Raw genomic sequence first — 17,316 nt, 5'->3', positions numbered from 1 at the left:
CAAGAAATAATAATACATAGAGGGCAAAAAACCTAATGAGGTTTTCAAGCTACTGAATCTGGTGGTCACATTGAGATTGACTTTAAAATGTAAAAAGGTAGACTCAGCAAAATGATGTTGCTATGAGCAGTTATTGGATGCGTTTGAATGGTAAGGCTAAAGCAACCGAATGTAAAAAAAAAAGTTGAGGAGTGAAGACGGGGGAGGTGCATCTGTGACAGCCGGGCCAAAAAAACAACAAATGATTGGTTGACAATAGAGCCTCCCACAATGCAGGCGATGGCTCCAGGAGGAAGTTGGTGAAGAGCAACTGCTGAAATTTGCAGTTGACTGCAGTCAAAACTTCATGACCTTTGATCACATCAAGTTCACGAAGTTGGCATGGTGGCGCAAGTCTGACCATTTTTATCCGCTGAATGCGACACTTTGAAAGGCCAACGATAGTCACCGACTTCACAAAAGTGATCCGCTCTAAGGTAGCCATTGAGATGAGCACGACGCAAGACTTTGCTCTCACACAGAGTATCAGCGCATGTGCATGCTTCACACTGCTACGTGGTAGCTACAAGACCAGCTACAAAACAGCTGAGAACTTCAGCCTCACGGGGGGGGATTGAAAGCTAGAAAGTCAGCGAGCATCACAAATTCCAAGAACGATGGATTTTTGGGGACAATTTTGACAGGGAGGAAACCAATTGCACTGGGGGCCGCATTCGTACCTCGTTGAAGAAGACCGAATGCTGCCCTGGTGCAAAATGAGTTTGACCCCCCTAAACAAGGCAATCAGCCCTATAAAATCAGCACTTGACATTGACCGCAGTGAGATAAAAACCCAGGCCTATAGTAAAGAATGTATTCAACTACAGCACAGGAAAGACAAACAAGAAAGGCAACGGCACAACAAACAAAGTGGACATATGGCAAGGAAACAACAAGCTTGAACTGGTGGGATCTTGGGAACTCTGCAATGAAGCAAATTTCTACCGCTGAGACGTGGAGAGCAGACGGAAGCCGTTTAACCTCATCAAGCTTTTTATTTTCAGCCATTATCCCACCACTCGCTCATCCATGAACTCCTCCACTGTAACTAATTATATCCACCGTAACGGACTACTGTAGATGGAAGGCTCACTGGAGGAAATCGGAAGCCTGGTGGATCTGAGACGGTCTCTGACAATACAGAAGTTATTTTTCTTAGCTCTGACATTAACCTCAAGTCCCTGAAGTACAAAATAAAATATTATTCAAGTGTCTGCAATCACCCCCTGAATGTAATTAATTTAGTGGTCCGTAATAACCAGCTTAAGTTGACATCCATTATCCCACCTTCCACGCTACTATGATCCATTGAACTATCGGGCAGGAGTATGATGGATTTCTGTCATTTGACATACATGGCTCGACTTGGCCCTCAGCTCATGTAAAAATTAATTAGATATTATGGCCAATCAAGTGGAAGGAATATGATCCCAGAAGGAAAAAAAAAGTTCCAAAATAGGTTTGACTGTAAACCTTGGATCAGCATCTTGTGTTAAAAGGCCCAGTGAAGTCAAAAACGTGAGTGTTCTGTGGTTTAAAGGTCCACACTATGGAATAATACTGTGAAATTGCACACACCAGGAGGTAAATTAGTTGATAGACCAACAAGAAATATAGTTCCAAGCCTCCCTGTCTATAACAGCTAGATTTTGTTTTTCCAACCCCAATCAGACCACTCCCAGTCGTAATAAAATTACTGCTTGAGAATGTTTTTTTTTTTTTCGAACCTTCAAAATTGAAAACAATCACATTAAGGTACTTGATTGTTACCGAGAAACTATTTGTTATCGTGGTAAAAAAAAAAAACAGTGGCATTGGGCCTTTAAGGTTATATACCCAGGCTGACCTAGATGGAACCTTTCAGGAAGATAAACGACCATTAGCTTTATTTACTGTTATAACCTACAGCACCTTATCTTAGGGTCAGTCTACACACACTGTACTGTGGCACAAATAACACACAGCAGCAACTGCATTACATGTGACTAAAGGAGGTCAAAACACAAACAATACAACATGTTATAGGATTACTGAGAGGCTAACTTCTATTGGTAATGGGATGCACAATAAAATGCATAGAACATTAATGGCATTGTGTCAATGACTGTAATTCCCTAATCATTGTAGTGTATAGCAAAGCACCTCAACTCCTCCACAGAGTTGAGAGCAGACTAGAGTTTTTGAAATGAACCTCCCGACTCCTTCGAGTCGCTATGGAGTCGATACTTCAAAAACATACTTTCTTAAACCCTTACCGTGTTCTTATGTTTGTCCTCGGTTGTTGTGTGCCTTTCTTTGTTTGCTGAAATCCATACTTTTTAATAAAACCTTAATCAAATACAACCCCCGACTGATACTCGTATCGTCTGACAGCGACTCGATGTAGTCGGAGGTACAATCCGCCCACTCGTGTCTCCACACAACTCCGTTGATGTGAAGTGCATCGTTGAGTTTTACTTGGTTATATAATGTGCTGTACACACTCAAAAATTCACTTATTCTATAACAGAAATGCAAACATAGACAAAATTAACAATACCCTTATTGGAGAACTGTAGGCATTGCTTTATTTTCTATTCTACTACCGGTAGACTACACCTCAGTTTACAGACTGTTTTGCACTACAGTTTTTTTTTTTTTTGCCTCTAAATTTGGCTGTCCTTTTAGTGCACATGGCTTGCAAAGGGTCCAGGGGCACTGGGTTGCAACTGCAATGGAAACATTCTTGGGCTTCTGAGTTATACTACATCGGTAGAGGTCAATTCTTTATACAGTCTAGCTGGGGGAGTGTCTTCAATAGGAACTAGCTACTGTACACAATGAACACAGTGGCACTGGCAAAACAAACAATTGGTCACATTGAATTGGAATCCTAAGTCCTTTCTCAACCACAAGGTCATGTGAGTGTGTAAGGGTGACAGACTCGTTATAGTAGCTACAACAGTAGCCAGCTAACATGCTGGGAAACATGTATGTGTCCAGTTGCATGTGGTGTATTTTAATTTACAAAATGCTATGCTGTAAAAAAATATATATACAGTACCATTCAAGGGTTTTTGTTTATTCATACTATTTTCTACATTGTAGAATAATACTGAAGACATCAAAAGTATGACATAACATATGGAATCATGTAGTAACCCAAAAAAGTGTTAAACAAATCAAAATATATTTTAGATTTGAGATTCTTCAAAGAATCTCAGTTGAAACCAGGATTCATCCGTGAAGAGCACACTTCTTTAGCATGCCAGTGGCATTCGAAGGTGAGCATTTTCCCACTGAAGTCGGTCACGATGCCGAACTGCAGTCAGGTCAAGACCCTGGTGAGGACGATGAGCACGCAGATGAGATTCCCTGAGATGGTTTCTGACGGTTGGTGCAGAAATTCTTTGGTTGTGCAAACCCAGTTTTATCAGCTGTCCGGGTGGCTGGTCTCAAACGATCCCGCAGGTGAAGAAGCCGAATGTGGAGGTCCTGGGCTGGGGTGGTTACACATGGTCTTTGGTTGTGAGGCCAGTTGGATGTATTGCCAAATTCTCCAAAAACGATGTTGTTAGAGAAATTAACATGGAGTGCTGCACCAGATGACCTGGCCTCCACCATCACCCGACCTCAAACCAATTGAGATGGTTTGGACTGAAGAGTGACGGAAAAGCAGCCAACAACGCTCATCATATTTGGGAACTCCTTCAAAACTGTTGGAAAAGCATTACAGGTGAAGCTAGTTGTGAGAATGCCAAGAGTGTGCAAAGCTGTCATCAAGGCAAAGGGTGGCTACTTTTGAAGAATTTAAAATACTACATGATTCCATATGTGTTATTTCATAATTTTGATGTCTCATCTTTGGCCACATTCACGTGCCAAACAAAAACAACTTAATGATTAGTTGACAATAGAGCCTCCCACAATGCAGGCGATAGCTGCTGGATGAAGTAGGTGAAGATCAAATACAGAAACTTGTAGTCAACTGCAGTCAAAACTTTGACCTTTGATCACATGATTTTTGTCAAGTTCGTGCAATGTAGTCTGACCATTTTTATCCCCATAATGCAACACACTTTGAAAGACAGTGATTAACGATGGTCACCGACTTAACAAAAGTGATCCGCTCGAAAGCACACAGTTTTCAAAAATAGAAGGCAATCGGAAGGAGGCAAGATCAAGTGGGACAACTGAACAACAGGCACAACGATTTCTACCTAGTTACCACAATCACAGAGTAAAAATTGTCTGTATCGTAAAAATGTTGCTTTTATGGTATTTATTCATAAGGTTAGCAGTGTGGTCAAGGTTAGGTTCAAAATCACATTTTAAGATAAGCAACTGTAGAAATAAGCAGGGTTTATGACTTTGTGCCTGTGCTAACTAGTGACGACCATGCACAACTCCGATATAAAGTGTTTTTCCTCAAAGTTGCTGGGATTTCACGTGTTCTACTTATATCAGTACACTTGTAACAACCAAATTTTTGTTAACCAAATTCGACACTCATTGACCTCCATACAAAAACTCCTTGCTTGGTGTGTGAAACCCCTCCAAAATAACACCAAAATCATGGGCATTCATATGGAGTTGGTCACCCCTTTGCTGCTATAACAGCCTCCACTCTTTTGGGAAGGCCTTCCACTAAATGTTGAAACCTTGCTGCGAGGACTTGTTTCCATTCAGCAACAAGAGCATTAGTGAGGTCGTGCACTGATGTTGGGAGATCAGGCCTGGCTTGTAGTGGCGTTCCAATTCATCCCAAAGGTGTTCAATGAGGTTGAGGCCAGGGCCCATGTGCAGGCGAGTCAAGTTCTTGCTCGCCGATCTTGACAAACCGTTTCTGTATTGACCTTGCTTTGTGCACTGTTGCCACAAAGTTGGAAGCACAGAATTGTCTAGAATGACATTGTATGTTGTAGCATTAAGATTTCCCTGGAACTAAGGGGACTAGCCCAAACCATGAAAAACAGCCCCAGACCGTTATTCCTCCTTCACCAAAAATTACGGTTGGCACTATGCATAACGAAAGGTAGCATTCTCCTGGCATTCGCCAAACCCAGATTTGTCTGTCAGACTGCCAGATGGTGAAGCGTGATTATCACTCCAGAAAACGCAGTGTCCAGTTGCAGGTGGTAAGTTTGAATTTAGAAAATGCAGTTACACATATATATATATATATATATTTGCTCCATGAAGTAATCCAATAATGTGTATGCCACCATCTTGTCTATTTCAAATCTTCTCCCGAAAGAAAGAGGCAAAGCGAGAGGGACAATTGGGCCAAAAATCTGTCTAATTTCTTTTCTTTTTTTTTTCGCTCACCAAGTGAGGAGTTTTTGTATGGTCAATGAGTGTCGAATTTGGTTATTAACAAAAAATGTAATGGCTTATTTGTCTAATGTGGCTTATTTGATTGAATGGAAGTTTCGTAATGATTAGGTTGTTACAAGTGTACTGATATAAGTAGGACATGTGACATCCCGGCAACTTTGAGGAAAAACACTTTATATCGGAGTTGTGCCTGGTCGTCACTAGTTACCACAGGTACAAAGTCATAAACTCTGCTTTATTTCTACAGTTGCTCTTGTTCTACGAACATGTGTCCACATACTTTTGGTCATGTAGTATACATGTTTGGCCGAATCGAGAACAAAGAAAGAATTGCCAATACCAGCTTAGAAGAAAAATAAGGAGACGTTTTGCATAGGCAAACCTGTAACATCCAGTTATGGATAAAAAAATACTTGGTTACATCACATTGTCTGGTGTACAATCTGTAGCTATGAAATACCTATGAAGAATAGCATGGAATGGAAGCATTAAAAATCACCCGCATTTTTAAAAGGTATCATCATTACTGGTAGCCTAACATTAGCAACTTCATTCAATATTTTATGGGGCAAGCCTATATTGGAAATGAAAATAATGAATTTGGATTTCAATTTAGGGGTTAAAATTGAAGGTGCCCTATATGTCCCAAGCACTAAAGGCAGTCTCCCAATCGCTGTAGCTAGTTAGCTAGCTATATAGTGGTCTATTCATATTTAGTCTAACGTTATTTCATTGACGCATTTTGATACTGACCTTGAACATGGAATGGGTGATGGAGTTCAAATTGAGTCTGCAGGTGGCAGATATATTTTTCAATAATAAATTCTCCGCTCTTGACAATACTTTGAGGGCCGCCATGTTTTTGGAGCTAACCACCAGTCTTCAAAACGATGAGCAACGTGGGCTACCGGGCGTTTGTGTTGTGTTGTGTGTGTGTGTGTGTGATCCCAGCTGGTTAAATGACACTGAAACTAGAAGGGTGTACGGGGCGGGGCTAGCGGAGGAGAGACAGAGGCTCGGCGAAGCTCATTACAATTTAACCGTTTCGCTGCTAGCCACTCTTGGGTCCGAGTGCTGCGGGCTTTTGTTCGAGCCTAGCCCATATGCTATCAACCGATTTAAAAATAACTATTCATTTTGTTATACATGTTCTTGGCTGGAACAAGCCGTCACTGTGGGTTCCCTAAACCAGCATTGACTGCACTATATAAATGCAATCGCCAAGAACATAATTATATGCAATTGACAGAGTGGACAAATCCATGGATATATTTGGAGCAAACATGTCGTGGATCAAAGTGCCGCAGAAAAATCAAATAAAGACCTTTCATCACGTGAATAATCATAGCGTCACGTGACAGTGTATTTAGTCATGGCGGACGACTGCAGACGACAGGGGTTTGAGCTGGAGAGAAGGATTTTTGAGTTGGACAATAAGTGCGCCAGTCTCAGAACTGAGAAACAAGGTATGTGTACGCAAAGTTACAGTGATCAAGAAAGGTTATGTTGCGTTGATGCACCTCGTGTTCAGTTGAAAGCTATTTTCCGCTAGCTAGCTAAATTCGCTAGTGCTACCTAATTAATACCATGTACACTTGTCCAATGTCGTAGCTAGCTACTATACTAATCGAACGTAGCAGGCGTAAAAAGACCGCGTTACTTCGTTGGTCACCTTGGTATTGCAACAACCCTAAACCATAGTTATAACACAACATACGTTTGCTAGATAACTAGCTAGTTTGGTGGGTTTGCTGGGCTACGTAGCTAACGTGATTTAGCTAGTTAAGTTAGCTTTAGCGAGCAAGCTTGGTAGCTAGTTCTGTACTAGGTAACGTTTAGTTAGGTATCGTATAGCTAACAGCGTTAACTTAATGTCGACAAAGATACTGTCGAGCTATGGTCCACTTATAATGTACTTTTCGACATTCAATGCCTATACTAGTATTGTAGCTAGATTGTGCAATGTCCTTTGTAACGTTAGTTTAACTAACAACTTCAACAACCCATCGACTTGCCACAAACAGCGATGTTATCCTGTTCAGATCCGCTGAATCAGGAGAGAAACCGTTAGTTAACGTTAACTATTTGGCCGCAGAAACCGTGCACACCACCCCGGGCCCTACCCAACGTTAGTGGTTCAAGCTGTTTTCTAACTAGTCTATTCTTAAATGCTGCTATGCTGCATGGATTAACTAGCCTAACACGGTTCACGTATTCCACGTTGTGTAGTTCGTGTTCACGGCCAATTATCCAATTTAAATTACTACCATCTCTCTGATTTCGACATTAGGCACTGCATACACTACTGATTCTGGTGAAATAATAAAATAGGTGTCGCTAAACGAATGTGTAATGTGATACGAGTAATACTTAGTCTACACTGTATTAGCCTAGACTGTCAACCGTTGTACACACGGTTTTTTTACAGACTAACTCAAGGTGGAATTTCCTTACGTTCTATGCCACTCTCGGTGAAACGACTTTGTAAAGTCATAGATATGATCGGTCTTTATGATGACTAACACTTTCATGTTTACAGAGTTCAATGTTTCAATTAGAGGCACTGTTTACATATAGGCCTGTAATGTCCTTAACATACTTTATTTTCTCCTAGATGATGACTATTTACAGAATGCTTCTGCGATACTAGACAAGTTGAAAAGCTTTTACAGACAAGGGGGAGAGAGTAGCAGTCTGCCTAAACTGCTTCAGGATTACACTCAGGTATTGCAGTTCATTAAATATAATTGTTCTAGATAGATTCTAGACAATGTTTTAGGCTAGGTGTAGATTCAAATGTTATTATTCAATTCCCTACATATCTGATAAAGGAAATTGTTACCATTCTGTTTTGGTGAGATATATGGCATGCTCAGGCTGGATCACAAGACTAGCAAATTCCCCCAAATGTCTCTTTGTGTCTGCACAGAATGTTCCACCTGCTGTTTGAAAATGGATGATGGTACTCAATTGTATTAACTTGTTGTCATCCAATGACATGAGCTTAAATTAGCCTGAAGGTGTGAGAGCGCATACACACTTCTGTCCTTGATGCTGGAAGTTTCAACTGACCAGTGTCCTCTGACTGTTCACACTTTTAAATGTATTCTTCCTCACTGCCTAGAAGCAACTCAATCACTTATCTGTTAGTGAATGCAATGTTTTCATCCTTTCACCTGTTAGACCATAGAAGATCGGTGACTACTTTCAAAGATGAAAGGACAGAATGATGGACTTCAAAAAAGTAGTGGGGCTAGGCCACAAATATGGAAATCAGAAGAGTTCAAAAGATTTGAATGTTAATTTCAAAGTACAGTGATAAACTGTGACTTGCCACATTTGCTACAGACATTGACAACTTCCAACCCACAGTCTGAGTTATCCACATCATCCCCACCCACCATAACCAACATAGGTTGGTGACAAGAGCCAGGTGGAGATAGATTTTCTTGCACCCTTTGCCTAATTGATGGAAGAATTGGCCAACAGCTTGTGGACAAATCTAGGCTCTACAAAAAGTCTGCAGTTCACCTGCATTAGAGTTGAAGGTGGCATGTGATACCTGTCAAATGTTAACCAAAAATAAGCACACCAGACCTCAATGGATGAATTGCACAACTATAATTGTCAAATCATATTTGTGTTAAAGTGAAGAATGAGACGAGTGTATTGTTCTGTGTAGGTGATCCTGGACATCACGTTCTATGAGGAGAACAAGCTGGTGGACCAGGAGTTCCCAGAGGACTGCTCGCCATTTAAGATCCAACAGCTGCTGCAGGACCTCACAGAGCCAGAGGTGTTGGCAGGGAGGCTGGCACCAGCCCAAGAGGTGTGTGCAAGAGATTCAGCCCATCATGAAGGGCAATGCAAGTGCCACAGTCCTCATATGCACAGAGTATTTTGTTCACTAGTTAGCAATTTGTTATTCTTCAATAACACAAACTCCAAAGCAAATCGGGGGGAGGAAAATGGGTTTATTCAAAGAGGTCAAATCATTCAGGGCGGTAGATGGTCATTCTCCCCTGTCCTCAGTGATGCTCTGTAAGTGGTTCTCCGGTGATTTATCTCGCAACAGAACAAGTATCCTATTTCAGAAGACATAGTCCTCACATGTCTCTGAACCATTGATCAATAGTTCCCTTTTACAGAAAAAACACTTTACATTGATCATTAGTTCTATTCTTGTACTCTGTCTCTGCGTTGTGTATTTATCATCCAAATATTATTACACACACACTATTGTTAACTGACAGCTCTCCCTGTTCCAGGTGCAGTCAGTCTTGGGGCTAGAGGTGTTGGAATGCCTCTACTGGAGACGTGGAGCACTGCTCTACATGTACTGCCACACCCTCCACCAACGCAAGCAGTGGATCAAGAAGAACAAGGCCACTTTCCTCAAGGTAGGGGCACCTCTACTCATTTGGCCAACTTCTAACTTGATATAGTAAGCATGACTTGAATTTCAGTGTTCCTACCACTAGCAGAGTGCCGGTTATTCATTCTCAGTTTGTCTTTTTTCAGTGTCTTCAGGAGGGTGTACGCTACCTGATGAGGATGCTGCAGGTGAGGAACTCTGTGAAGCTCAACGATGGGGTGGTGTTTCATGACTCTGCTACCGCCAACTTCCTGGCTGAAGGTATGCATCATTGGATTGTTATGGCTTGTTTTTAATATTGTGCCAATGTTACACATTTGTTTAGTTGACATTATCAAGACAACCTTTTTCTTTACCTGATTTATATTACATCCTTGTTTTGTTGACTAGTCTTTTTTCTTTTTTTCAACGGATGAGAAATTGTCTGACTTATTTTGTTTTTCCAACAGGCATTTTTTCAGACACCCACCTGTTGACGATGATGTACATCGGGGAGATGTGTTTCTGGGCAGTGAAGTACGAGGACTGCAGCGTTGAGTCCACAGAACGCAAAGAGGACCGGCTCCACTTCCGGGACATTGGGACACAGATCCTGCACAAATACGTGCTGGCCTGTGAGGGCCCTCTTCAGGGCCAGGGCTGGAACACTGAGAATGCCAAGGAGATCCTTAGTATCTTACAGTGAACTGGGGAGGGCTCTGTGTACAAGTTGCCCATAGGGACTGATATTGGATCAGATGCTCAAACCCCAAATTGTAATGCTAAGCATTAAGAGAGGGGGAGGGGGAATCTGACCTTAGATCAGGTTCTATGAGGAACTTTTTCCTGTTCTGAAAGGCTCCGGCTGAAATAGGTGGGCAAGGTTGGGGAAGAATGAAGGGGCAAGGGTATGGAGGGATGTTAACAATTTTATTCTGTGTCTCCTGAAAGAAGCACTTATCTTCCAGATTCTGGACTGTTGGACAGGCATGTGTTATGCTCTGAGAATGTGGTAGAATAATAATATTAAAAGATTAAGAAAATAACACATTGTTACAAAAAATAAAACAAAGATTGTTTGAAGATTAATGATAATCCACCTGGTAATGAGACATCGCACAGCAACTGTTTTTATTTATTTGTTTTTATTTTTTAAAATTAATTGCATTTATATAAATATATATTTAAAAAAAGTTAAGGTGGGGAATACACAGAGTTGGAGACTGATGGATTCATGAACATTTTCGAGTATGTACAGTTTTGTTTAAGATATCAGCTTTGTAATATGCCACTTCTTTTTCTCACTTATAAAACAATTTTTTTGCCCACACTTTGACAAGGAGTAATGTCTCAGTGATGGAAACTTTGATATTTTGATAGTATGCATTTAAATGGAGAATCTCTGTGGTGTTCGTTTTGAAGGAAAATGTTTTTCATTTAATTTTGTCGTCATTGAAAATAAATACTGTATGTTGGTTTCAAAATGAGTTGTAAAACGTATTGCACTGTATAACTACAATAACCACAATGCACCTCTTTCACGCCAACAACAAGGAAGTGGGCGAACTACCAACTACAAGAATCGTCAGCTTCGTTGTCAACTTCACTTTTCGCCGTAGTTAGCACCCTATTTGAGCTATTATAAATGTTTAGCACATAGAGGACATCGCAGACGCATTATCATTCTTACCAAATCAAAAGCAAGATGTCAGGGAAAAGTCAGAGCGACGAATCTGTAGTTATACGAAGTCTCAGACATTTCCGAGAGAAGTACTTCAATGCAAGGAAAAACGTTAGTGATCAGGCGCATGCAGCAGAAGTCACCAGTGAAGATGCACCGCCGGGCTTTTTGGACTGTTTACCCGTAAGATACAGGCCTTTATAAACGCCAGTTGACTACTTCACAAGATTAGATTTTTTTGTTGTGGGGATCAAATGAGAAATGCCATAACATGTTGTGAGTATAGGGCAAGTAACGTGGAGTATTTTGATTTATCGGACATTTGATAAATGTACTGGTCATCCTTATGCATTGGGTGGGTAACCTATTAATCAAATGTATTCATATATCACAGTGCTGTACAGAAACCCAGCCTAAAACCCCAAACAGCAAGCAATGCAGGTGTAGAAGCACAGTAGCTAGGAAAAACTCCCTCGAAAGGCCAAAACCTTGGAAGAAACCTAGAGAGGAACCAGGCTATGAGGGGTGGCCAGTCCTCTTCTGGCTGTGCCGGTGGAGATTATAACAGAACATGGTCAAGATGTTCAAATGTTCATAAATGACCAGCATAGTCAAATAATAGTATTCACAGTGAACAGGTCAGTGTTCCATAGCCGCAGGCAGAACAGTTGAAACTGGAGCAGCAGCACGGCCAGGTGGACTGGGGACAACAAGGAGTCATCGTGCCAGGTAGTCCTGAGGCATGGTCCTAGGGCTCAGGTCCTCCAAGAGAGAGAGAGAAAGAAAGAATTAGAGAGAGCATACTTAAATTCACACAGGACACCGGATAAGACAGGATAAATACTCCAGCTATACCCGACACATAAACTACTGCAGGATAAATACTGTTCAGGTAGTCCAAGTCCATTTTCTTTCGTTTAGTGGTGCCTATGAATGTTTGGTGAATATGACCCTGATGTGTAGACTCATCAAAACAGTCGTATGCACCATCATCAACCAGCAGATTCAATACTTTCAATACTCTCCTCCTTCTCTCCCCATCTCTCTCACTACAGGTGGACCTACAGTTCCTGATCATGACCCTGCTGTCTCCTGTGGACCTCTGTCGTCTGGGGGCCACTAGTAGCTACTGGAGGGCTATGGTCAGAGACCCCTTACTATGGAGATACTTTCTGGTCAGGGACATGCCTAAATGGCCCTCCATCAACCATGTGACCATGCCCCGGTTAGAGGCCTTACACACCCCTCTGTTTGTGGGGGAGAAGGAGATGGAGGAGCCAGCTCATGACTTCATGACAGAGTAGGTACTGGTCTGAAACTCTGGTATTGAAATGCATGAGGAAGACAAGGATTTACTGTGATATTTGGTAATCTTACATAAGTTGAATGCACTGACTGAGGTTCTGGATGAGAGTGTCTGCTAAATGACAAAAATGTAAGTAATGAAGCAGTAATGAAGACTTATCGAATGCATATATAGTTTAGTACCCAGGCTATGGAAAGATTGTGAATGCATTTGGTTGGTAGATTGATTTTCCAGGAGGCCATATAAGTCAGACTTGTCAAGACATTTTGCTTGAGTCATTGGTCGTCCAAATGTATTAGTCACTCACTTCAGCAATGGAACTGTCCCTCCCTGCCTACCTAAGTAATAATTGCCTGTCTCTTCTTAGTTATCTAAAGGGCGACCCAGCCTGCAGACAGCAATGGTTTCCCCAGAGGCCGCCATACAGCGTTGTGACTTCCTTCCTCCAGTCGCTGGTGCCCACCGCCACGGAGCCGCGCTACGCCATGTTTGGCCCCGGCATGGAACAGCTGGATGTCTCCATGGTGACCAAGCTCATGCATACCCCAGATGTCCTCCTTGTAGCAGGGATACCCCAGAGACAGATCAATGGTGGGTTACCCACTGTCCTCTCTGATCCATCCTTTTACAGGGTGAACCTCCTCGAGACATTCTGTTGCAGGCGAAAGCAAAATCAGAGTTACAATAAACACGTTTATTGTAATCCACAGTTACTATAAACATCCACCATATTGGTGTTACCTGAATTGTATTTGCTTACAATAATCTCAACAGTTGAATGCTGAATAGGTAAGTTAGGTACAGTACATGGCGAACCGTAGTAAAACCATCCGGCACTAGTACTGACCAACCAGAAGCAGTTGCCAAGTTCTGTGCTGTGATGGGCGGCCCACTTAAAGCCTTTGTTTTTTGGGGGGGCTCACCAACTAAACAAAACCAATGTTGTTTTTTCCAGGTATTGGATCTGGGATTAGTTACGTGTACAAAAACCAGCACAAATTCAACATTCTGACTCTCTACTCAACCAACAGGTTAGTGTTATCACTATTGTCCTCCTATGACTGATAAGGGATGTAGAGTTACCATTCAAGGTATTGCAATGGCGCTCATGTGCATGCGTGTGTGTATATGTCTACCATTACCCGTTGTGGTTGTGTGTACAGGGCAGAGAGGGAGAGAGCCCGCATGGAACAGCAGAGTGTCAGCAACAAACTCTTCATCCAGGAGGGAAGGGACCAATCAGGACATCCACATTTTAGCCCCACCCCTCAGGTCCAGGAAGTGTGTCAGGCGGTGGATGGGTTCATCTATGTGGCCAACGCAGAGCCAGGAAGAGGTAATAGCAAGATTCCATTACATTCCTCATACTTGCTCCTATTCCTAGGGCCTTGTTGTCTCCTTGCAGGCTTTTTGGTCATTTAGCAGATGCTTACTCTTTATTCGTGACACAATGTAATCGCGATTTTCTGTGAAAATGTCACCATATGATGTGTCTGTCTCCTATTAGGTGATGATGGGGAGGTGGAGTGGGCTCAGATCCAGGCGTTGGTGGACCCTGCCTTAGGCTCATCCTCCAGACCCCTCCTGGTCCTGTCCTGTGTGTCCAGAGAGGAACCAGACCAGATCAGAACCACCAGCTCCAATAGTGCCAGAACTCCCTGTGTGGATATGGCTCAGAGACTCTGCCTGCCCATGCTGCCCAACCCCTGGATGGTGAGTCAGTGTCTGTCTCTGTCTGTCTGGTCTGGTCTGGTCTTGTCTCTGTTGTGTGTCTGTCTTGTCTTTGTGAAATACCCTTTATATTTGGCCATGTCTCTTTCCAGGTTCAGGACACAGTAGCAGAGTCTCTGTCTGGTGTCTTAGATGGGATCTCCTGGCTGCTGGGGTGTTCTGGTCTCAGGCTGTAACTACCTGTCCAAGGAAAAACCTTCAGGACCGAAACAACACACTAAAGAACCGGCACAAATGCTTCTGAAGGAATGTTTTCCCTCTGATGTGCCTTGTTTCAATGAATCACATAAAAAAAGTTATTATTGGGTAAATACAGTGTATTGTTTTTTGCCAATAGTGGGTTGTACACAAATAAAACATACGTTTTAACTGTAGCTATGGTACTGTAATTAATATTACAAAGATTAATGAATGGTTTTGATATTACTACTACTGTGTACTTTAGAATCATATTGAATTATATTTTTTGGTACCTTTTTATTTAGGGAAATCATGCAGTTATTCATCTGTTTCTTTCATATAATTTATGCAATTTTATACTACGAAATGTGCATTGTTTTATTTTCTTTAATTATTCATATGGTTATTTACCCCTCTATAAGTTGTTATAAAGGAACTGAAAATACATGCATGTGTATGCACCTCAGTGAAGTGTTGTTTCTTTCAGGACTGTGAGTTTGGAGTACATGTGGAAAAGTCCACTGTTTACCAAATGGTGTGCTGTGGCCGATTTTGTTTTCGGTTGTTGTTAAAGACCACATTTTGTTTATTCATTGTGTCAAAGTAGAATTCCAAAAGCTTTTGGTGGGTCACAGCACAGAAACAGTGGTGAGCTGAGTGTGTGGAACAGACAGGCATTTGCTCTGTTGTTCATCTTATTTGTCTAAAGTGGCTTCCAACCCTTTTCATTTCTTTTTTTATCTGCACCAATGTAAAATAAATATATATATATATAGTATATAAATCAAAAGTTTGGGGTCACTTAGAAATGTCCTTGTTTTTGAAAGAAAAGCAACATTTTTGTCCATTAAAATAATATCAAATTGATCAGTGTAGACATTGTTAATGTTGTAATTGACTTGTAGCTGGAAATGGCAGATTGTTTATGGAATATCTACATAGGCATACAGAGGCCCAATATCAGCAAACATCACTCCTGTGTTCCAACGGCACGTTATGTTAGCTAATCAAAGTTGATCATTCTTAAAGGCTAATTGATCATTAGAAAACCCTTTTGCAATTATGTTAGCACAGCTGAAAACAGTTGTTTTGCTTAAAGAAGGAATAAAACTGGCCTTTAGACTAGTTGAGAATCTGGAGCATCAGCATTTCTGGGTTTGATTACAGGCTCAAAATGGCCAGAAACAAATAACTTTCTTTTGAAACTCGTTGACATACACTTAGGTTGGAGTCATTAAGACTCATTTTTCAACCACAAATTTCTTGTTAAAACAAACTATAGTTTTGGCAAGTCGGTAAGGGCATCTACTTTGTGCATGACACAAGTCATTTTTCCAACAATTGTTTACAGACAGATTATTTCACTTATAATTCACTGTATCACAATTCCAGTGGGTCAGAAGTTTACACACACTAAGTTGACTGCGCCTTTTAACAGCTTGGAAAATTCCAGAAAATTATGTCATGGTTTTAGGAGATTATGATAGGCTAACTGACATAATTTGAGTCAATTGGAGGTGTACCTGTGGATGTATTTCAAGACCTACCTTCAAACTCATTGCCTCTTTATTTGACATGGGAAAATCAAAAGAAATCAGCCAAGACCTCAGAAAAAAATGTGTAGACCTCCACAAGTCTGGTTCATCCTTGGGAGCAATTTCCAAACGCCTGAATATGCCACGTTCATCTGTACACACAATAGTGCGCAAGTATAAACACCATGGGACCACGCAGCCATCATACCGCTCAGGAAGGACAGGCGTTTTGTCTCCTAGAGATGAACGTACTTTGGTGCGAAAAGTGCAAATCAATCCCAGAATAACAGCAAAGGAACTTGTGAAGATGCTGGAGGAAACAGGTACAAACTTATCTATATCCACAGTAAAACGAGTCCTATATTGACATAACCTAAGAGGGTGCTCAGCAAGGAAGAAGCCACTGCTCCAAAACCACCATAAAAAAGCCAGACTATGGTTTGCAACTGCACATGGGGACAAAGATTGTTCATTTTGAGGAAATGTCCTCTGGTCTGATTAAACAAAAATAGAACTGTTTGACCATAATGACCATCGTTATGTTTGGAGAAAGAAGGGGGCTTGCAAGCTGAACAACACCAACCTTGAAGCACGGGGGTGGCGGCATCATGTTGTGGGAGTGCTTTGCTGCAGGAGGCATCATGAGGGAGGAAAATGATGTGGATATATTGAAGCAACATCTCAAGACATCAGTCAGGATGTTAAAGATTGGTCACAAATGGATTTTCCAAATTGACAATGACCCCAAGCATTCTTCCAAAGTTGTGGCAAAATGGCTTAAGGACAACAAAGTCAAGGTATTGGAGTGGCCATTACAAAGCCCTGACCTCAATCCTATAGAAACTTTGTGGGCAGAACTGAAAAAGCGTGTGCGAGCAAGGAGGCCTACAAACCTGACTCAGTTACACCAGCTCTGTCAGGAGGAATGGGCCAATATTCACCCAACTTATTGTGGGAAGTTTGTGGAAGGCTACCCAAAATGTTTTACCTAAGTTAAACAATTTCACTCAATTAGATTGTTTATGTAAACTTCTAACCCACTGGGAATGTGATGAAAGAAATAAAAGCTGAAATAAATCATTCTCTCTACTATTATTCTGGCATTTCACATTCTTAAAATAAAGTGGTGATCCTAACTGACACAAGACAGGGAATTTTTACGACGATCAAATGT

At 41.4% G+C, this 17,316-nt stretch overlaps 3 protein-coding genes across 4 annotated transcripts in view; 2 read left to right on the top strand and 1 right to left on the bottom strand.

The window, feature by feature from the left end:
- Positions 1 to 6,306, bottom strand: part of oxct1a (3-oxoacid CoA transferase 1a) — a 107,252-nt gene extending 100,946 nt beyond the window's left edge. Inside the window, exon 1 of one of the 2 annotated variants that reach the window (XM_064972621.1) lies at positions 6,109 to 6,306. In XM_064972621.1, coding sequence (XP_064828693.1) covers positions 6,109 to 6,213 — 105 coding nt within the window. In that variant the 5' untranslated portion in view covers positions 6,214 to 6,306. Of the gene's footprint in view, positions 1 to 2,294; positions 2,411 to 6,108 lie in introns of those variants that run through there. The other variant, XM_064972622.1, reaches the window with a different exon arrangement.
- Positions 6,307 to 6,695: 389 nt separating this feature from the next.
- rimoc1 (rab7a interacting mon1-ccz1 complex subunit 1) lies at positions 6,696 to 11,193 on the top strand. Its single transcript, XM_064972620.1, has 6 exons — positions 6,696 to 6,821; positions 7,970 to 8,079; positions 9,038 to 9,184; positions 9,624 to 9,755; positions 9,877 to 9,991; positions 10,180 to 11,193. Exons 1-6 carry the CDS (start codon positions 6,728 to 6,730, stop codon positions 10,413 to 10,415), a joined length of 834 nt encoding a protein of 277 aa, XP_064828692.1. The 5' UTR covers positions 6,696 to 6,727; the 3' UTR covers positions 10,416 to 11,193.
- Positions 11,194 to 11,261: 68 nt separating this feature from the next.
- On the top strand, positions 11,262 to 15,482 carry fbxo4 (F-box protein 4). The gene is made up of 7 exons (XM_064972619.1): positions 11,262 to 11,573; positions 12,446 to 12,690; positions 13,064 to 13,287; positions 13,652 to 13,727; positions 13,860 to 14,032; positions 14,204 to 14,409; positions 14,520 to 15,482. Exons 1-7 carry the CDS (start codon positions 11,415 to 11,417, stop codon positions 14,601 to 14,603), a joined length of 1,167 nt encoding a protein of 388 aa, XP_064828691.1. The 5' UTR covers positions 11,262 to 11,414; the 3' UTR covers positions 14,604 to 15,482.
- Positions 15,483 to 17,316: the final 1,834 nt, after the last annotated feature.

Source organism: Oncorhynchus masou, chromosome 1, assembly GCF_036934945.1.
Source record: "Oncorhynchus masou masou isolate Uvic2021 chromosome 1, UVic_Omas_1.1, whole genome shotgun sequence".
Lineage (NCBI taxonomy): Eukaryota > Metazoa > Chordata > Actinopteri > Salmoniformes > Salmonidae > Oncorhynchus > Oncorhynchus masou.
The sequence above is the reverse complement of the archived record's forward strand: the minus strand, read 5'-3'. Positions and strand labels throughout refer to the sequence as shown.